This window comes from Ursus arctos, unplaced genomic scaffold, assembly GCF_023065955.2.
Source record: "Ursus arctos isolate Adak ecotype North America unplaced genomic scaffold, UrsArc2.0 scaffold_10, whole genome shotgun sequence".
In the NCBI taxonomy this organism is placed as follows: Eukaryota; Metazoa; Chordata; class Mammalia; order Carnivora; family Ursidae; genus Ursus; species Ursus arctos.
This window is the reverse complement of record NW_026622764.1, coordinates 74,220,557-74,242,912: the sequence shown is the minus strand read 5'-3', so window position 1 is coordinate 74,242,912 and position 22,356 is coordinate 74,220,557. Positions and strand designations below refer to the sequence as shown.

At 38.4% G+C, this 22,356-nt stretch overlaps 1 protein-coding gene and 1 pseudogene across 4 annotated transcripts in view; both read left to right on the top strand.

Moving 5' to 3' along the window:
• Positions 1-22,356, top strand: part of SGCG (sarcoglycan gamma) — a 136,481-nt gene that overhangs the window by 78,915 nt on the left and 35,210 nt on the right. For all 4 annotated transcript variants that reach the window (XM_057309688.1, XM_044381690.3, XM_044381691.3 and 1 more), the window contains 2 exons: positions 10,448-10,549; positions 14,940-15,027. In XM_057309688.1, coding sequence (XP_057165671.1) covers positions 10,448-10,549; positions 14,940-15,027 — 190 coding nt within the window. The remainder of the gene's footprint in view (positions 1-10,447; positions 10,550-14,939; positions 15,028-22,356) is intronic.
• LOC125281787 (protein SDA1 homolog) lies at positions 16,159-21,025 on the top strand (annotated as a pseudogene).

The following is a 22,356-nucleotide window of genomic DNA, read 5'->3' as shown; positions in this document are numbered from 1 at the left end:
TTTCTTATTTTATTCCTACACTGTTTAGTTGAAGAGCCACTCTAATAAGGTACAAGTCTAAGCTCCTCCAACCCTACACTGCTCTCTATATGATACATCTGTTATTATGTTATACTTATCTTCTCCACTGAATTGTGAATACTTCCAGATAGAACTATACAAATGAGTGGGCAGAGGGCTCATAGACTAGGCTCCCTTCCCTGAGCACAATATGTGGAATATCTGCAAGGACTAAATCTCATTCATCTTTGCTTGCAGCCCAGAGCAAGTCTTTTTGTTTTTTAAGATTTTATGTATTTATTTGTCAGAGAGAGAGAGAGAGCACACACAAGCAGGGGGAATAGCAGGCAGAGGGAGAAACAGGCTCCTCACCAAGCAAGGAGACCAATGTGGGACTCAATCCCAGGACCCTGAGATCATGACCTTAGCCAAAGGCAGATGCTTAGTCAACTGAGCCACCCAGGCATCCCTAGCCCAGGGCAAGTCACCAGGTAGCCAGATGTGCAAAAACATGATAATCATCCATCAACCCCAAATTCTAGCCAGTGGTAAATGTTACTAATTAACAATTGCACCTTTTCCCCCTCAGCCAGACTTAGACCTAAGGAACTTCTCACACAACATTCAAGGGTCTCAAGCTTCTAAAAATCCCAATGCCAAGGCCATACACTACAGCAACTTAAACACAGCTTCTAAGGGGAGGGACTGGGCATCAGCAGTTCTTACAACTCCTTGATTCCAGTGTGCAGCCAAGAGTCAGAATCATTGTTCAACTCTTGCCATTCAGTGTGGTATCTGGAGCAGTAGCAACAGCATCACCTGGGAGCTGGTTACAAATGTACACTCTCAGGTCCCGCCCCAGACCCACTGGCTAGTAGCTGCCTTTTAACTAGATCCCAGCTGATTTAAATACACATTAAAGCTTGACAAGAACCGCAGCAGCTTCTACCACTTAATTCTCAATTGCTAAGTGTGGTAGGCTGAATAATGGCCCCAAAGATGTCTATATCATAATGCCCCAAACACGTGAATGTGTGACCTTACATAGCTAAAGAGATACTGCAGATGTGATTTAGTTAAGGGTCTTGAAATGGAGAGATTATCCTGGATCATCCAGGTGGGCCCAGTGTAAGAGGGAGACAGGAGGGTCAGAGTCAGAGAAGGGGGTGTGATGACAGAAGCAGAGTCTGAGTGATGTGGGACATGAGCCAAGAAATGCAGGCAGCCCCTAGAGGCTGGAAAAGGCAAGAAAAAAGATTCTCCCCTACAGCCTCCAGGAACAATGCAGCCCTACCAACCTCCAGAACTGTAGGATAATAAATTTGTATTGTTTTAAGCCACTAAATATGTAGTAATTTGTTACAGCAGCTATAGGAAACTAATACAGTAAGCAAGATGAAATTAATGTGCCATCCATCCCCAGTGCAAGATAATCGAAAAAATATATATTGGCCCTTTCCCCCAGTTCCTGGCACAGAACTCCTAAAACGCTTGTAATTCTCTGGGTGATTAGAGCACTAGGAGCATCTTTTGTTCTGATGAGGTGACTCTGGGTGAGCTCCTGGATGACTCCTGCATGGGGCTAGTCACCAGAAACACCCAGCCATAATTAGAAGCTTAGAATTTTCAGCTCTACCCATCCCCCCATCCTCCAAAGAGGGGAGAGGGGCTGGAAACGGAGTTAATAATTGCTCATGCCTACATGAGGAAGCCTCCATAAATCCCACTAGCAGGGGTTTGGGGAGCTTCCAGGTTAGCAAAAACATGCACACTGGGAGAGTGAGATACCCCAGCTCCACAGAGACAGAAATTCCTGCACTCTGGACCTTCCCAGACTGCATCCTATATATCTTTTCATCTGGCTGTTCATCTGTATCCTTCACCAAATTCTTTAATACACTGTTAATATAAGTGCTTCCCTGAGTTCTATGAGCTGCTTTAGCGATTCAGTCAAACCCAGTAAGGGGATTGTTGGACCCTCTGGTAAATAGCTGGCTAATCAGAAGCACAGGTGACAACCTGGACTTGTGACTGGCATCTGAAGGTGGGGGGGACAGGACAGTCTTGTGGGACCAAACCCTTAGTCTGTGGCGTTTGATGGTATCTCTGGGTAGATGGTGTCAGAATTGAGTTGAATTCTCTGACACCCTCTTGTGTCTAACTAAGGATTGCTGGGTGTGGGGAAAACCTCCACACATCAGGTGACCAGAAATGTTGACAATGAAGTGTTCTGTGTAAAGTACAGAAGCCTCACAGGAAAGAAAGCCATAATGGGGAAAGCTTAGTTTTTCCATACACAGGAAGAAAAAAACTGAGTTTTTCCTTATTACACCCAGCTAGTCTTTAGAAGGTGTTGAGTGGGGACAGTGCTGACCAGAGAAGGAAGACAGAGAGTAATTTATTTCATACAAAAAAGGAAAATTATCAAAGTTAGTTACTTGAAACAAAATTAATGTGATAAATTCAAAAGGATATATAAGTTAATTAAACTTTAAGAAATGAAAGAAAGAAAGAAAGAAAGAAAGAAAGAAAGAAAGAAAGAAAGAAAGAAAGACTTGCAGAACTATCAAGTATTTTGCAATCTTTTGACCTCCAGAATGAAGAAAGTCAAAAACAATAGGAAATTGACCAAATGAATTTAAGTTCCAGGAACAGCTGATTAAATCATGTTCTACTTGGATTATTCTAGCTGTAAATGCTAAGCCTACAACTAAGAAAATGATGATTAAGGGCCAGAGCAACACTCGACCTGTTAACGCCAGTTTGGGAAAGATGAAGAGTGATTTGGAAGTGGTTTGGAAATTCTCCCTCAACTCTTTAGGGGGAAGAATTTGAGTCATGACATAGTCCTACTCATTCTACCTACTGACATTATATGGAAGGGACTTAGGGTTTTTTTTTTGTTTTTTTATTATAATAATATTTTTTTATTATATTATGTTAGTCCCCATACAGTACATCCCCGGTTTTTGATGTAAAGTTCGATGATTCATTAGTTGCGTATAACACCCAGTGCACCATGCAATACGTGCCCTCCTTACTACCCATCACCAGCCTATCCCATTCCCCCACCCCCCTCCCCTCTGAAGCCCTCAGTTTGTTTCTCAGAGTCCATAGTCTCTCATGCTTGTTATGGAAGGGACTTTGAACTGCAGAGTTCATCTTCCTGGTGTTCCTATAAACTACCTGAGGATTTAATCAAGCCATCATCCTACTGGGACTGCTGTCCCTGCCCCTTGCTGTTGCTCAGAGGTGTTGAGCCCACTTGGAGTGAGTGGTGGGAGCAGAAAAGAGTCGAAATCTGGCACTTGGTTGATATTTGCCAAAAGCATGAATGTGTGATGGTACGGTCACGTTGGAATTGACAGCAGAGGATACACCAAAGGAAGGAAAGCCAGAGTTGAGATGTCATATAAACATTAAGCTGAGAGTGTGGCATAATGTAGGACCTAAATGATACTGAGTTTTATCGGCTGAACTTCTGATATTTTTCTGGAAACAGATCATTTAATAGTTCAACCATGTAATAAGCACTTCCATGCATCAGATATTAAATCAAGAGGTGAGAATAGATGTGGTTAATCCCTGCTTGCAAGAAGTATTCCAGGTATCTATTGCTATAAAACATATCACTCTAAAAATGAATGGCTTAAATCAAAAGCTGTTATCATAACTTTTGATTTTGTAGGTTAAAAAAAATGGGGCAGGGGTCAGCTAGGTAGTCCTGCTCCTCATGAGGTCAGTTGAGGTCACTCATATAATTAACTGGTATTAGGGCTCGTTTGAAGGGTTCAAGGTGACTTCATTTATATATCTTGTGCCAGTGCAGGGATGGCTAGAAAGCTGGACTCAGTTGGAATTGACAACTAGATAGTCTGTTATTAGTCTCTCCCACATGTGATCTCAGGGTATCTGGACTTCTTACTCTACTTCTGAAAGTGGAGTAACCGATATTTTGTGTAGAGACAAGCAGGCTCATGTATTAGTAACTATATATGTGCTAATATAGAGCTATGCACAGGGTACTATGTACAGGAATAACTGAAATGAGTCTTGAAGGATTAATAAGAATTAGCTGTGTAAGTTAAAATAAGAACAGTATTAGTCACCAACATGAGCAAATGCATGGAAGCATGAAAGAGCACGCTGCAATTCATAAGATTCAGTGGAGTAAAAGTGAAGGAACCACAGTGCAATCGGCAAGACTCGAGAGAGAGCCCCAGGAATCCAGAGCAAGTCTGCTCCATCTCGCAATGGTCAGGAATGGGCCCACACAGAGTGCATAGAGCTTATGGCCATGCTGCTGCAGACCCTTCCCTCATAAACAAGAGTCAGTAGGGAACATCAGGCACTCACCTTCTTACTGCCCCCTCACTGTCACAGATATACTTCCACCATCTGCCTCAAGTCCACTGCAGTTCATGCCCATTTTCCTTTCATCCCAATTGATTTTGGTCACCATGAGAAACCCTTGCCTCCCCATTGCTCATTTCCTGCACTCAGATGCTCTGAGGCCCTGTTCATGCACTATCCTGTTCCTACCTCATCCTTCCCCAACTCCAGAAACCCTCTGTTCCCACCCTCTGGAATTCAGGACTTTCAACAACGCAGCAAATTTTTGCTTGGCCTACAACTTTGAGCACTTAATTAAAGGGCCAGGCTTCTTCACTGTAAAATTGCTATTTTCCCATTTACAGTTATGATTAATTTGTAAGGAGACAGTTTCAAACTATGTAAAGATCTTGTTTTCATCAGCCCTTTCATTCATTCATTTATTTTTGCATGCCTGTATGGACTCACAATTTCTAATTTTATATAATGGGCTTTCATAATCCATTACTGTCATTTCCTTTGATTTTCATTTTGAATCTAATTTGGCTTCTGGGAGGCCTTTTTAGCTGGCTTTTCTGTCTTTTGACCTATCCTCATTGTTCTTTGAGCCCTTCCTTGTCTTCTGGCGCAAGATCTTCCAGGCCCATGATGCTCTTTCCTTATTCTGGCCCTGAAATTAGCTGTCTCTCCAAGGAGCTCTTGTTCCTTTAAGTGGGGAATGGTATTTAGAAGCTAAGAGTCAAGTGTCAAACATGCTCGTTGCTGTTGATGTGCTGCTACTCCCAGACCCAGTCAGAGGATGTAACACACACACACACACACACACACACACACCTTTGTATGAACATTTATTTCTCTACCTACCCATGTACACACATGCAACACCAGTGGTTCATACAAATTTTAAATTCAATCCAATATGACGGGGTTTAACTTGATTTTATATATATATATGTGTGTGTACATATATATATATATATATATATCCCTTGACATGAGGAACTTGGTTCCCATTACTCTTTCCTCTACTTATTCGATCAATCCCCTTCATGTTTCCACTCTCATACTTCTACCACCACCTTCTCTCCTACACAGATGCCTCCCCATTCCACTTGAACTTGACACCCTTCCCTGGGAGCTTCAATGCTGAGAGGTACTATTCACCCTTCTGGGACCTGATACCCAGTACTGGCTCACGCTTCTTCAAAAGTGCCCTCTTCACCCAACTGGGGCATTTTGTTTAACAAGAACAATTGGCCTTAATGGAATCGTACATCTTTTATATTCTTAAAACCACAACATTCTTGTAGGGCTTTGTTATGGGTGTCAGAGCTCAAGAGGCCATTTTACTGACAAAATGATTGGCAGGTCATGGGAGATTGAACTCCATAACCAGTATAAATCATCTTAGAGAAAAATAAGATTGAAGTCCACCAAAATATTTCGGTAATTTCACTGACTGTGGACATTAAACTCTACTGTTAATAGACAATTTCAAGTTGTATTTTTAAAACGATCATCTATAATCTGCTTACAAAAGACATAAAAGAAAAAATTGAGGGACTTTGAAAATAAAAGAAGGAAAAAGCATAAACCAGAACAATACTGACTAAATGGAAGCTGGTGTGAAATAAAAATAATATCGTTTGTAATGGCACCAAGAGACATGAAGTATTTACGTAAAAGTCTAGCAAAATATGGATAAGATTTGTATGCTGAGAATTACAAAACACAGATGAAAGAAATTTTTAAAATTAAATAAATGGGGTAATAGGGTTTATGCATTGGAAGATTTGATATTGTTAGGATGTCTATTCTTCCCCAAATTGATACTTATATTCAATACATTGTTAATCAAAATCCCAGAAGAAATTTTTGTAGAATAGACAAGCTGATTCTAAAACTTAATATTTAAAGCCAAGAAACAAGAATACAGTAAAAAAAAAAAAAAAGACAAATGTATGTGATTCCACTCAAATGAGGTATTTAGAATAATCAGATTCATAGAATCAGGAAGTAGAATAGTGGGTGCCAGGGGCTGGGGGAGTGGAAAATGGGAAGTCATTGTTTAATGAGTACAGAGATTCAGCTGGAAAAGATGAAAAAGTTATGGAGATAGACCGTGAAGATTGCACAACAATATGAATGTACTTAGTACCACTGAACTATACAATTAAAAATGGCTAAAATGGCAAATTTTGTTAAGTATACTTTATCATAATAAAAATGTTTTTTTTTTTTTAAAGATTTTATTTATTTATTTGACAGAGAGTGAGAGACAGCCAGCGAGAGAAGGAACACAAGCAGGGGGAGTGGGAGAGGAAGAAGCAGGCTCCCAGCGGAGGAGCCTGATGTGGGGCTTGATCCCAGAACACCAGGATCACGCCCTGAGCCGAAGGCAGACGCTTAACGACTGCGCCACCCAGGCGCCCCCATAATAAAAATGTTTTAAAAACAATTTTGAAGAAGACAAAATTAGTAAACTCACACTATGTGATTTCAAGCCTTTACTGTAAAGTTAGAGTAATCAGTACAGTATAGTAAGTATAGACACATGGGTCCATAGAACAGAATAGAGAATCCAGAAATACAACCCCACATGGTTAATTAATTTTTTACAAAAGCACAAAAGTAATTCAGTGAAGAGTGGATAAAATTTTCACTATATTGTGCTGAAATAATTGGATATCTATACACAAAATAATCTTTATCTATACCTCACACCATGCCTAAAAGTTAACTAGAAATTGGTCATGGACCTATATGTATATTCTAAAATTATAAAAATTCTAGAAGAAAACATAGGAGAAAATATGCCCTTGGTTTAGGTAAAGCTGTCATATAAAATATCAAAAACATAACCATAAAAGACAAAATTGATGAACTTCTTGAAAATTAAAAACTTTTGCTCTTCGAAAGACACAGTTAAAGAAATAAAAAACCACAAACTGGGTGAAAATATTTGCAAATTACATATCAACAAAGATTTGTATCCAGAATATATAAAGAACCCTAAACCATCAATAATAAGAAAAGAAACCTACAGGACACTGTAGGTTTAATTTTTTAAAAATTAAACAGGCATTTTACCAAAAAGAGATGTGGATAGCAAAAAGCACATTGAAAAACGCTCGAGTCATTAGTCATTAGGAAAATACAGATTAAAACCACAATATGATACCATCATATACCTGTTAGAATGGGAAAAAATACTGACAATACTAAGTGTTGACAAGAATACACTACAACCAGAGCACTCATATATTGCTTATGGGAATGCAAAATGGTACACCTGGAAAACAGTTTGGCAGTTTCTTATTTCTTATAAAATTAACCATAAACCTACCATACAACCCATTACTAGGCATTTTTTCAACAGAAATGATAATTATATTCACACAGAAGCCTTTTTAATAATCATCTAAACAATCTGAATGTCCTTCAACTGATAGATTTTATCCATCTAACAAATTGTTATATATTCACCCCAGGGAATACTACTCATCTCTAAAAAGAAACAAACTGCTGATATACACAAGAGCATGGATGAAGGTCAGATGCATTAGTCTAGTGAAAGAAGGCAGTCTGAAAAGGCTACATACTATATGATTCCATTGATGTGACATTCTGTAAAAGGCAAACTATTGGAACAGAAAGCAGTGTTTGCCAAGGAATGGGAGTGTGGGGGTGGGGAGTGACTTCAGGGAGGCATGTTTTATGGTCTCTAGAACTTTTCTCTACCTTCACTGTGTTGGTGTTTTGTACTTTGTGAAAACTTGCAAAAATGTTCACTGAAAAAGGTAAATTTTATTATTTGTGAATTATACCTCAACATACCTGACTAAAACAAAAAGAGAGAGAGAAAGAGAGAGAGAGAAACTAGACAAATAGGTATATTCTTTTGTTTTCAGGCACTGAGGAGTGATTGGTAGTTTGCAGAGGTTTGTAATTTATTTTATTAAAACTATAGAATATTACAAGTGAGAGGAGGCTTGGGTCACCTCACGTCAATTTTCTTATTTTTCAAGTAAGGAGACAGAAGAATAGCCAGAGGAGGAAATGACACATGACAAGGAACAATTAGCTTTTGCAATCCGATTATGTAAATTAGCTACTTCAGAGGCTAGAGTTAGCATTACTTTTTATTGGTGTTTTCTTCCCCAATATAGCAAAATAGAGTCCAGAAGAACTCCTGGCATTTGTTTAATTAAACACAGAAATTTAGCAACAGATTTTCAGATTAGAATATACAATCTTGGGGGCGCCTGGGTGGCACAGCGGTTGAGCATCTGCCTTCGGCTCAGGGCGTGATCCCGGCGTTATGGGATCGAGCCCCACATCAGGCTCCTCTGCTATGAGCCTGCTTCTTCCTCTCCCACTCCCCCTGCTTGTGTTCCCTCTCTCACTGGCTGTCTCTATCTCTGTCAAATAAATAAATAAAATCTTTAAAAAAAAAAAGAATATACAATCTTGAAACTTCACTTTGATAAACTTTAGGACAAAAAATTCCTGATGGAATTGTTTGCTAAAAATTGGTTTATTACCCATACATGATGGAGTTCATAATATTGCTAATGTTGGCTTAATGTCATAAACTGTGCCTTACAATTGCATGGTTAGATTTTGTGAGAAACTGTAGAACAGTAGCTGTCAACCTTTTAGATTTTGATTCCTTTCTTTAAACCAAGCTACACACTGAATCACACGTGTCTGAGAGACTCAGGAGAGCTTCCCTGTCTGTAGTGGGGGTTGACCTAAGCCCAGCAGCACTGAGGGACTTCCACTAAGCACAGTGCAGACTCCACTGCTCCCACACCCAAGTTTAGGGAGAGGACCATAATGGTGGTTCACAGACAGATAATCAAGCAGAGTAATTCTAGATTGAATCTAGTTCTTGTTAGTGGGGCTTATCAACCAGTGGAGTTCTTTGAAAGAGAAGTCTATGGCATCACTTCAGAGTAGCATATCTCTGTCCTGGAAATCACCTGTCACTGTATAAAATTGTCCTTAATGTTTCTGTTTCCTTTTCCTGACCATTCTGCTCTCCCTTTCTTAAATCTACCTCTATCCTGGGGGAAGAAAGGAAAGATCAGAATTCAATTTGTTGTATTTAGGTGCTCCCAAGATACTCAAAAGGGAAGTAGAGATAGACAATCAATATATGGGTCTGGAGCTCAGAAGAGAGAATGTAAACTCCAAATAAAAACAGGTGAGAATTTCCACACTGAGATGGTAATGGAAGCCAAGGGCATGGCCAGGGAGGGATCACAGAAAAGGGCCTGACTGAGCTTGAGGAGGCCAGCAGTCAAAGGCTGAGTAGAGGAGGATGAATGTATATGGAGGCCAAGGAGAAAAGCTAGGAGAGTGTGGTATCCTGGAAACCAAGTGAGAATAGTGCTCCAACAAGAAAGAGGTCTGGTGCTGAATGCTGCTGAGAAATTTTAAGGGAATGAAGTTTTAAAATGTCTACAAGATTTAACAGCATGATGGTCACTAGTAATCTCCAGAATTAAGTCTTCTATCCTTTGTGGTCATTCTTCATGACTGAAAATTCTTTGAGAACAGACCTCTTGAATAGAGCTCCACATCCTCCTATATTGCTTTTCCCTTAAGAAATGGCCAATGAACATTTGCTATATTGTAAACTTGCCGGATACACTTGAAGCTTTTAAGGCACAGTGGGAGTGGGGGTGATGGAACCGTTCTATACCCTGTGGACCATTGTTAAAACTCATAGAACTGTACACCTCAAAATAGTCTGTTTTATTGCATCTTAATTTTTAAAAATGTTTTTAAATAGTAATGGTAACAAACTTTTACATCATGGTAGGCTCTTGGGGGTTTATTATAAATTAGTCACCATACAGTACATCCCCAGTTTATAAATTGAATCTTTAAATCTTATTTGTATTTCCTAAATAGTCCTTTGTGTTAACAAGAGTTAATGAAATACTGATAATTGAATAAAAACAACTAAATTTTTAGAGTATTTAAGAGAAATACAGAAAAGTTCCAATAGAAAATTTATGAAAATGCATCTGTAATCTTAGCTGATACTAAAAGAAAGGAAAAAGAAAGCAATAACAAAATCTCTATTGTCTCACCTTTTTACCAGACAGGAATGGGTCACTTGCGTGTTACAAAAGATGGTCTTCGCCTAGAAGGAGAATCGGAATTCTTATTCCCATTGTATGCCAAGGAAATACACTCCAGAGTGGTAAGAAAATGATGAAACATTTAATTATTTTGTGTTTTATGATAAATAATTGTTAAGCACAGAAATTGAACATATTTCAGAAGAGGTTTTTAGAATGTATACATGTACACACATTGATGTTATACTTTATAAAAAGCTTGGCTAGAAGGTTGTTAAATATATTTCTGACATGTAATATCAGAACAGACACCTTGAATAGAGCTTTTCCATTATCCAATGGAAAAGATTCCATTTTCATGTGCTTCAGATCTGAATTTGGTGGCCTCGGTAATTTAGGCCATAATAAAAAAGGTTTGGTAATTAAAATCTTTATCGAAAATAATCTAAACTTCTTTTAGTGCAGGTAATTTAAATACACTTTTTTGAGGCATTTAAATTTATCTGAAAAGCTTAGAAAGAAATTAGTTTCGTAGTAGTGTGTTCTGTACTAATTATGCTAACTACAGATTATGGTCCAGTAGGATTCTCCATAAATAGATTAGACATCCCCATTAAATAATTGTGTGCCTTTATAAATAAATCTGCTTCAATATTATCTTCATTTACTTCCATGGAATTTATAACAAGTAGAGCCAAGCATAAAATACAGTCAGTTTTTGTAATATGTTCTATTTTGCTTTAAATGATGCTCTGGACTTTGTAGTAAAAAACATTTTGCTAAATTACTGATTAGGTGGCATTATCCCAACAAAATGTTAAACTTCAGCCAGCTATAACTTACCAATTGTATGAAGAGGGCACTTTTCATTTTCCTGTCATATTTCTAGGTATGAAAGGATATGTCAATATCTCTTACATACAGAGACTCTTCCAGCTACTCTAGGGCAATTGGAAAGGATGCAAAAGTCCAACCACTGAGAACACATGTGGTCTTAGAGGTGAACCGCACCCCTACATGGACATCAGAACAGTCACCAAGCTCTACTACCAAATATGGACTGCCAAGGAGAGAGTCTAGAAAGTGCAAAGCACATAAGTAGCTCTTAGGCACTACTGTAGTACTTCTGATAATGTCTCACTTGACAGTGGGAGCAAGCAAATGACCTGGAATGTGACAGGCTGATGCATGCATAAGCCCAATTTTATGAGTTTCTTCAGATAATACACTTACATTGATCGTGATGGCATTTCAGTGTGTAAAATATCCCTGTCATATGGAAACATGACATATGGGAATGAATCCACGCTTTTGTAAAAGGGGAGGTCAGATGTGAGCAAAGAATTTAAATATTAGAACTTAGCCATTTTCCCCCCACAGTTATGTTGGCTGATCCCTTATCATATTTTTGAAGATATAAGACTGGTAGAATAGCCTGGTGATTGAAACCAGATGATTGGTTCATAGCAAATTTAATATTCTGGATTTAATAATACTTTTAGTTATACTTAACAGATTTTTTTCATCTCCAGTATACTTTAAAAAAACAGCAAAATTGTGGAAATTATTTTAGATAATCGTGTATTAAAGTCTTAGAACAAGGTGTTGATGCAATATGTCAATTGATACATATAATTACAGAAACATTTGGAATAATATTATGTGATCACAGAGATAGTATATGGTAACTAATATGGCTTTCCAATAATAGGATTAACTGAACAAAATTATGTTTTGTATTTGCTGTATGCACTAATATATTAGTTACATTTCCTTTTCAAAAATGAGTCTAGGAAGTAATTTTCCATAAAACTACAGAAATGAATTTGTAAAATTTGACACATATTCATTTATCTATATTGCTGAGGTGAGAGAATGTCTTTGTTATAAATACAGTTCAACATGGTACTCTGGCTTCTAACATGTGATTACTCTTCACAATTAATGCATGAAGTCCTGTCAAGATCGTGCTTGGAGCTCATGATTTAAAACCATCCACCCTGCCCATTGACCTAAACACATAGCAATTCGATATTCGATAAAACAAAAAGGTTGTTTTAGAAACATATAGAAATAGTCAAAGATGAAATGAGGCCGAAACACACAGTGGTAAAGCTTTACTTGAAATGATTGTCTTTGAAGTTTACAATCACAGAGAGCAGCAGAGGCAGCTTACCACCAAAGCCCACAGAGGAACAGAGACCAAAATGTCACCTGATGGGACTGCTTGGGACTCCAGCCCGACCTACTGCATGAGACAGCAATGAAAGGCAGAAAAGAGTTGCACCTACTGCCCAGGCTTGAATAAAGCTATATATCTGTGGGATGGAATCCATAAAGATGCCAGACCAAGACTCAAATGTCACTGAGGACACAAGCCTTGAGCCACCATAAAAGACTGAGAAAGATGGCGGTCTGAATGAAAATAATAGTAAAGCCTTTAGACAGGCTGCATGAGTCCAGAAGTTAAAATGCATCACACGGGGAGCTTGAGACTGAAACTTGAAACCACATAAGGAAAACTCCGTCTAAAAAACGGATACCAACTAAACTCTACAAAAAAGAGAATTAATTCCAACTAAGTAAAAATAATCATTCTGAAACTGGCTGGAAAAGCACGCCTAAGAATCTCACAGAGATAAAGCTAGTTTTGAGTAGCTTTTATTAAAAGAACAAGAAATTATAAAATCAAAACAGGTAATACAAGACAGAAATAATAGGGAACAGACTTACCCGCTTTTATTAAACAACTGAAAAACTTGAGAAAGTATACGAAACAATGGTTTTTGCTGTGGTCTGGAAGTCACAAGTTAAAATCTAACCCCTAAGGTGATGGTACTAGGAGGTGGGGCTTTGGGGAGATGAGATCATGAGGACAGAGCCCTCATGATGGGATTAGCGCCCTTACCAGAGTGGCAGAGAGAGCTCCCTCACCTCTCTTCCACCATGTGAGCTGGAAGGCACCTTCTGTGAAGCAGAAAGTGAGTCTCATGGGACACCACATCTGCCGGCACCATGATCTTGGACTTCCAGTCTCTAGAACTGTGAGAAAGAAGTTTTTATTGTTTATAAGCTACCCAGTCACTGCTATTTTGTGATAGAAGCAAAATGGAGTAGGGTGGTTTTCAAATATTGGACAGTGGCAGTCAGGATAGTTATCTCTGAGAGAAGGAACAAAAGAGATGAGCCCTAGGACTGCCCGAGTTTACTGCCTCGAGAGAGTTTGTAAGGCCACCGTGAGGGAGGGGACCAGTCCAAAGCCAGGCGTTCTCCCCAAGTTAAGAAGATACGGTTGGGAGTCCAAGGAGAAGCAGCTAACCTGAAGTTCACAGGGTAGAGTACCAGGGAGGAAGGGGCTTCTACCCCTGAGAGACTCCAGAGATTGTAAGAGGTGCCCCCCCTTCACCACCCTGCACACTGAGGCTAGAGGAAAGAAATGGGTAAACTGTTAACTCTTACTACACTAGTTATTTTTGAACAGTGCAAAAATAAGGATTAAGGTCACATCATTGGATAAATCATGAGTTGCTGATAGATCCGTTCCCCAAAGCAATTTGGAGAATTTCGAACATGCCCGAGTTACAAAGCACTCCTGAAACTTCTTCCCTTCTCAAAAATCACATTATTCGCTGCAACTTTGGAAGATATTTGATTCCCTCTGAATGGAACATAAACCCATCTGAATCCAACTGCCAAATTGTTGCATACTTTTTGAAGAAAATTATTTATTTAAAAAAAAATGATCTCTAAAACAAAACCACCCAAGAGCTGTGATACCTAAAAAGGCACTTATGTGCACATTACACCATTTTATCTTTCAACAAAAAATTCAAAAAACGCAGGCATCTGACAAATTTTAAAAGCTCTTTTGAAATTGTGAAAAGACTTTACAGTTTGAAAATAAATGACGTGGTATTTACTGTAGATGAACTAACTATTCTCTGATTTATCTTCCAAAACTATATCATGTCTTGGACATAAATAATAAGAAATGAAATTTTAATTCCTTGGGATAGAAAAAACACTGATTAAAACTTGATGATTTTAGATCTTCACCTTGAGAATGAATTTGGTACATAGTGGCCAGTGCATACAAGCAGCAGAAACCCATAAGAGTATTATAATTTATGGGAAAAAAAACTTAGGACAGTAAGGAAATGAATTTTGCCACCAACCACATGAGCTTAGAAGAAGATCCTGAGCCTGGACTGAATCTTCAGCCCTGCAGTTCCCCTGAGATGCTGAACAGGAAACCACTGGTACGTTCTGCTTGGACTCCTGACCCACAAAACTATGATATAATAAATGTGTGTTGTTTTAAACCTTGAGGGGGAAGTACATTTATTTATTCTTTCAACATAATATAATCCAGGATTTGAAAATACTGTATAGGGCCATAGGATCTGTGACAATGGAGAAATTATCTCTTATAAATCTTAAATTTATATGTGAATATAAAGATGAATCATTTTAAATAATATGTACTTGTCAACTTTTGTAAACACCTTTTAGGACTCATCTCTGCTTCTGCAGTCAACTCAGAATGTGACTGTCAATGCACGTAACTCTGAAGGAGAGGTCACGGGCAGATTAAAAGTGGGTGAGTCCAACTTCACAGTATTTGGCATGTGTGTGGTCCGTGGAGAGCTGTAGTGAACGGATGCATTTTCCTCTTTTAAAGTATTCAAAGTTATTTATGAACAATTAAAGCATGAATTTTCTAAATATCATGCTGTGTTGACCACAGAGAATAATTGGCATCACAGGGGAGACAGTCTGAAGTATTTTAATTAAAGTTATTTTGATTCTAAGAAATAGAGGACCACTCAAGGTGGTAAAAGAAACATAATGATTATTGCAGAATGCAAAAGAATCTGAGACCAAAGGAAAGGAACCAAAATAGCTGGCCTCAAAAGAACAGAGGGGCTCTTGGTGACTCAGTGGGTTAAGCATCCAACTCTTGATTTCAGCTTGGGTCATGATCTCAGAGTCATGTGATCGAGCCCTGTGTCAGGCTCCATGTGCAGCAAGGAGTCTGCTTGTCCACCCATCCAACCAGCTAAAACCAGACAGTGAGCTCACCCAAGAGTGAGATCACATGGAATAAAAAGGATCAGAAAGAAAGAACATAGATGGAAGAAATGACAAAAGAGCAAACCACCTAGTGAAAGGAATATTTATACATTCTCTACGCTATCAGCAGTCTATAGATGTGCCAAATCTAAGAAATTGGGTGGCCCTTTGGGTTATGGGAAGACAGAAGAATAGTATCCAGCCAACACAAACTGGTAATTTTCAGTGTCTCTTTTTTAATGGCTGTTTTTACAAAACAGAATGATGTTACATTGGGAACTACAGCCATATAATTAGCCTGATGTTTCTCTTTATCATGCTAATACGGGAGTTCCATATTTTATGTTCTTTAATCTTTATAACTTATTCTAAATAATGGATCATATTTCTCTTTTGCTTAGATGTTTGTTTGATCACTAAATCCAGTGAAATTTTCAGTGGGTATAGAGACAAATCTGAGTTTATCCAGCATACATGTTCTTGAAACTTGTCTAAATCAAATCATATTTTCTTGATAAATTATGTAGTATTATGATTTATTTTTTACCATCATTTCATAAAATTCTTTGACTGTAGCTTTTAAGTGTTTGAGAGATTTTTGCTCATCTTTGTCATGTGTTTGACATTTATTGGGTGCCTATGTGCTACTTTCTAGATGATGTCAAGTAAGTAATAACATATAAATACTATGCATGTCTCTCTTAGGAGCTCCAAAAGTAAAAGATTGCCTTTATAGTCTTATAAAAATGATTTAATATAAATACCTCCTCATCTAATTCTTTGTTGAATGTGGATTTTCATATATCGTACAAGAGAGTTAGACATAATATAAATCTCTCTCCAATTGCATGAGTGAAAAAACTGAAGCACCAGAAAGTGCTCAAGAACACGCAGCCATATAGCAGAAAAAGCCAAATCAGGGGGTAGTAGAAATTAGCAGTTAGCAGGAATTAGTCGTTAGTAGAAAAAGCAAACCCCGGGACTTAATTCCCTCAGCCAGGAGTATAGCACTCCCTCTCTCCAATCAGATTTCCATAAATTACGGCACACCAGTAACCACCCTAGTTCCTGCAAATACTGTTACCATTTTTGTCACCAACAAATGTACTTAAAAAAAAAAAGAAAAAGATAAAAACAAAAAACTTTCCCATTAGAATTTCATTAGTTTAAACTGTTAACCTTAAATCTCTAGTTTTAACCTTGGTGTTTCATGCTTGGTATAGTGTTAAAACTAGTGATTTCTTAATAAACTTTGGTTAGAAAACCTCTGTTATATTAAAGACCTTGAACCAGGGAATATGACTCAGCTCAACAAGGTTGTTTTCAAGAAAATGATTTCCCACAGTCACAGTCATTCCAGCCTCATATTTCCTGGAAGACACTAAATTTAGACAACATGATATTAAAATGTAATTTATGTGAACAAGCCAAATTAATCCCACTTAATTAAAATAAACAATTTATTACTAAACCACTGGGGGAGGGGGGAAATGGCAACCAATACAGTCAAAACCAAAAGTCTTAAATCCCAAAAGAAATCAAACGTTGACAAGCAAGCAATAATAGCTAGCATTTCAAATCCTTGAACTGAAAGATACCAATCCATAGCAACCGTAATGGAATCTTCCTAATTAGAAGTGCAGCTCTGGTTACCACAGTTAATTTTCTTTTGATTTCAAATAACAGAAATGAATTCTGGTTAACTTAATAAGACACGCCAGGAAGTTTGCAAGCTGCGCTCTGATGGGAAGGTTGGGTTTGGCAGTTGGGTTTTCTGAGAACGTAGCCAGGCTGCAGCCAGTGCATCCTGCGAAGCACCAGCTTTCCGGAAACTAGCAGTAGGTACAGAATTTGAGGAGGAGCCCTGGCCTCTACCTTGAGGGATCTCTATAGCTTTCTAGTCCCTACCAATCCAAGTGGAGCTTTTCAAAAATCAACCAAATAAACCCAGTGGGGAAGCTGATAACGTTTATGGCACCACTTGGTCACTGCCACCCAGACATCAAGGTCATTTTCCTGGGTGCTGAAAGACACCCAATGGTACAATCACACTGTCTTAGATCCAGGTCTTTGAATAGCAAAGCGGAGAAATAAGAATCTCATCAATCCATCAAGTTTGTTAGGGCTCTTGGAACTTCTGCATTGCCATGATAAACCTCTGCAAGAGACTTTATATACTCAGAACATGACTAATATAAAGAATAAAATGAAAAACAGAAGAATAAAGTGAATATAGTATTGCTGAATTTCATGCATGCTCTATTACGGGACAGTGGTGCACCTGTAGCCAAGCTATCTTTGGATGTAATGATTGAACTCAGGGGAAGAAACATTAGAAATGAGGCCAAAAATACCAGCGTTATCCCAGCTGCATCTTTCTCTGAAGTCACCAAGACATTGCTGCTTTGAAATCCTTCCTAGGGAAACAGGAGAAGGGGGGCAGTGACTCAGAATCTGAAGATGAAGGACCCTCTGGTGCAGTGTGCCTCAGGGAAGAGAAGCTTCGAACACAAGGTTGCAATAGGCTGTGAATGTAAGAGTGGACTCACAAGACAAAAGCAGAACAATAACTGAGGTGTTGGACTTTTCAGCCATTCACTTGATTAATGATCCCCCAGGTTTAGCAAATAAATTACTAAAGCACACAGCATGTTCTTAGAAGACGTTTGAAATGAGGGTGATCCTTAGGGACCTTATCTCCAGATTGGTGGAATTCATGGGACTTTTTCTCTTTAACTTTGACCCTTTGGTGCAGAGGTTTCTGTAACCCCTTCAAAGAGAAGTAACCAAGAGTCTTCTGTTTGCCACACAAGCATATCATCATTGCTCAAAACTGAGGCCAACAATTTTGTAACTGACAAAAAGTCTAGGGAAGTCATGACAGTAGTAAGCAATGCTATTAGAGATAGCAGCTCGATGTCCTCTGGCCGAGACCCCTCCAAGATCTGGCCCAGTGTAAAACACACAAAGAGAAGACTGTGATGACATCTCTTAGAATTTGATTCAGCTCTCTGAGCACTATATCCTCAGATGTTGCAGAAGAAATTCTGGGGTTAGCCTACAAAGGTCTTGAGAGAAGCAAGAGTGCAAAGGGGTGCCTGGGTTGGCACAGTCGGTTGAGTGTCCAACTTTTGATTTTGGCTCAGGTCATGGTCTCAGAGTTGTGAGACTGAGTCCCACATTGGGCTCTGCACTCAGCAAGGAGTCTGTGTGAGATTGTCTCCTTCTCCCTCTTTCTCTTCCACTCTCATGCTCTCTCTCTCCTCTAAAATAAATAAATCTTAAAAAAAAAAAAGGCAAGAGTGTGAGAATATGGAGAATTCAATACTAGGTTGCATTTCTGGAACAGACATTCTAGAATTGAGAAACAGGAAGAGAATAACAAAGATGGGTGGGAAAGTACCAGTCTTGGGGAGAGGAGGATGCTTATGGTGAATGGGTTAACATGCACTATTTCCTGAAGAACAGCAGGAACTTGCCAAGAATCTGCCCAACATGCTCACAGAGGAGCAGAAAGCCAAAAATGCTGCCCTCAGAACTAGGCAGATTCTAACCCAGAAAGACTTCCAGAAAATCCACTTGGATTTTCCTCCAGCTGAGGAAAAAATACAGTGCTGCCCCAGGAAACTCAAAAATGAAACATACTGAAATACCACCATTGGTCCCAGAGACAAGTGACTTCCACTTCAGGACATTGAAGTTTTCGTAAGAGCCCAAGTCTGTAAAGCAGACAAGATTAGCAACTGCAGTGGCTGGAAAGACAGACAGGGAACAGTATGTTAGGAAGAAAACCCAAATGAACCCACTTTCTAGTTCCACAGAAGAGAAAAGAAAAAAGACAAAGGAGAAGACTTTTATGACAAGCCATTATAGCCAAAGTGCCCAGTCCAAAAAATAGGTGTTCCCTCAGAGAAAAGCTGACGCTACAAGATGCACGTTTGAAAAAGAAGAGATATGAATGAATTCCTTCCCAAGCAAGTTTCCCATCCTGGGGATAATGTTAAATTTATATAATTTCTCTGAAAAATACTAAATCAAAAAATATTTATGTTTTAAAGTCCCAAAGTACTACATTTTGAAAACTTTATAGTAAAAAAAATTTTTAAGGAACTTTTTGAAGGAAAATACAATGTTTATTTGGGAGGATGTGCGGAGGGGTGAAGGATGCCTGCAACATTACTGCATCAGAGCTATACAAAAAGATATAGTCAGAGACGTGTCAAAATCTCACGAAGGTACATATATACACTCTTGTTGACCCAGTAATCCCACTTCTAGGGATCTACCCTGAAGATACCACCCCAACCAAACAAAATACATGTGTAAAGTTTATTCTTTGTGGCAATATTTCTAATAACAAAGCATTGGAAACCACTTACATATCCATATGTCTGGACGAATGGCTGGATAACCACAGTACATCCACGTGACAGAGGACCGTGCATCTGTAAAAAAGGAGGAGGAAGTTATCTAAGAATTGATATGGAGTAACTTCCAGGATGTATTGGTAAGCAATAGAAGTAAAGTGCAGAAGATTATCTATTGTATGCCACCCTTCATGGAAGTAAGAATGGGATATAAAAAAAATACATGTGTTTACTCATTTATAAGCAAAAGAAATGAAGGAGAAACCTGAAATGCAGAGACTGGCTCCTTGCCGGGTGTGCGTGGGAAGAGGGTGGGGGATGAGCCTGAGGTAGAAAGGTTGAGGAAGAAGTCACACATCCAATTAAAGCTATCAAAGACTCTGTATGTCAGGAAAAACTTGGTTGTATTTTCACTTGCAAAAACCCACCAACATAACTGGTCAGAAACAAAAACTTCCTTTATTTATTTCCTTCATTTTTCACCTCCTTCTTTGTACCAAAGTCTTTCATTGAAAACTTTACTTTACCAAATAGTTACTTTTATCACCAAGGCAGAACATGAATTTTATTTCTTAAAGAACTCTGCTGCAAAAGAGGATTATTTGCTTAACTCTAATCACTGTTCAGCTACGTCAATAAAAACTAGTAGAATATTAATAAAATTTAAAAGACTACTTAGAAAATCAGTTAAAGAGAGGATTATCCCTGTGATTATGGGCTTGTCATCACTTGGAGAATAGTGTTTTCTGAAGTGGAAACAAGTTTAAATTTAACGTTCAATATCTCTTTGTTTTTAATAAAGCAAGGATGGAATTTTATTCACCTCTGTGCCTTTGCTCAAATATTTCCCTCTGCCTGGTGTGCCTCATTCTCCCTTCATCAGAGAAACAGAAACTCTTTCTACAAGTTCAGCTCAGACATCATTTCCCAGGATACCATTCCTGACCCCCAAGGATAGACCAGGGATTCCTGTTACGGTTCTCATTGAACGCTGCCTTCCTTGTATCACAGCACTTCCCAAATTGTCCTGGAACTAAGTTCATATGCTTTTTTCTTCAGTGGACTAGGAACTCCTATAAGTTGTGAGCTACATCCCACTTGTTTATCTATCCTCAATTCTTAGCACAGAACCTTGAACATAAAAAAACATGCCATAAGTTTGTGCTGAATGGTACAGACTCACTTTTTTGCATTTTCTTTTTTCTAATGTTTGTTTGTTTGTTCGTTTATTTATTTATTTATTTATTTATTTATTTATTTATTTAAGTAATCTCTACACCTGATGTGGTGCTCAAACTCATGACCCTGAGATCAAGAGTCATATTTTTGCCTTTTCTTTGCCTTGAGTAAGGGTTTATATGTCTTTGCTACTCATGAAAATTATGTTCCTAAAGTCATTGACTGTTTCATCACCATATAGGAACCAGTGGTTACAGAAAAAATGTCAGTCATGTAGTTGAACCCCTTTTACTTAATAAAGCCTCCTAGAACTGTTACATGAATCTCCAGTAAGCTCAACAGTGAAGTCTGACTGGATAAATTATTCCAGGTTTTTTTCTCCTTGTCAATTTTAAACAGCCATAACTTCATATTTGTCATGTATTGCAAAGCAGCATTGATATGATGACTATGTAAAATATAGCAGTGACGCAGAAGAGGTGAATGGTGATGCTGAGTCCCTTAGTGACTGAGTCTGGGTGAAAGTGCAGAAGAGCAGAAATATAGGCAACTATCCAAAAATAAAGTACAGCTTCCTTAAGGGAAAGAAGATTAAGACATAGAGGAAAAATAGAGGAAAAATGAGTTCCATTTTATAATGGCCTCTCACACACATACACACACAGAGAGAGATGTATTTAAATGAAGAATCACTGAAGGCTTTTGCAATAACAGTTAATGAAATAAACTAAGAATATGTTGGTAACCATACCCAAAACTGGTTAATGTATTCACTGAAGAACTTCTATTTAATTTCTGGTTAGGTATCCATCAACTCTAATGAGAACTGGGAGTGATATAAGGAAACACACACAAAGACTCTACGATATGCATTTTCTCAATAAACTACTCTCCCAAGTAAGACTATAAAACTAGCATACAAAAGAGTTAGGGAACATGTGTAGTTCTTGAGTGAAAGCAGAGAGCTGAGTTCTGGAGAGATTAATCCATTATGCTGCCAGGGTTAGAAAGATTGGAAGCACAAAGATGAATTAGGAAACAAAATGGTGTACACCTGAAAGTGGGCAAGGGAAATTGAACAAGGTCACTTTTGCTCTTGAGGGCACAGTATCCCCAGTGCCCAGCACATGGGAGCACCCACTAAAACTTTGCTGAGCAAATAATGAGTTGGCAGGCATTGAGTCTAAAACTCATCTGATAAGATGAAACTTGGAGGGGAAAGTGATGTCTCTGTCACTGAAATACAAAGAAGGAAGGTGTGAAAGAGACAAAAATGCCATAGGGAAGGGAAAGGACAGAAGCTTGAAGAT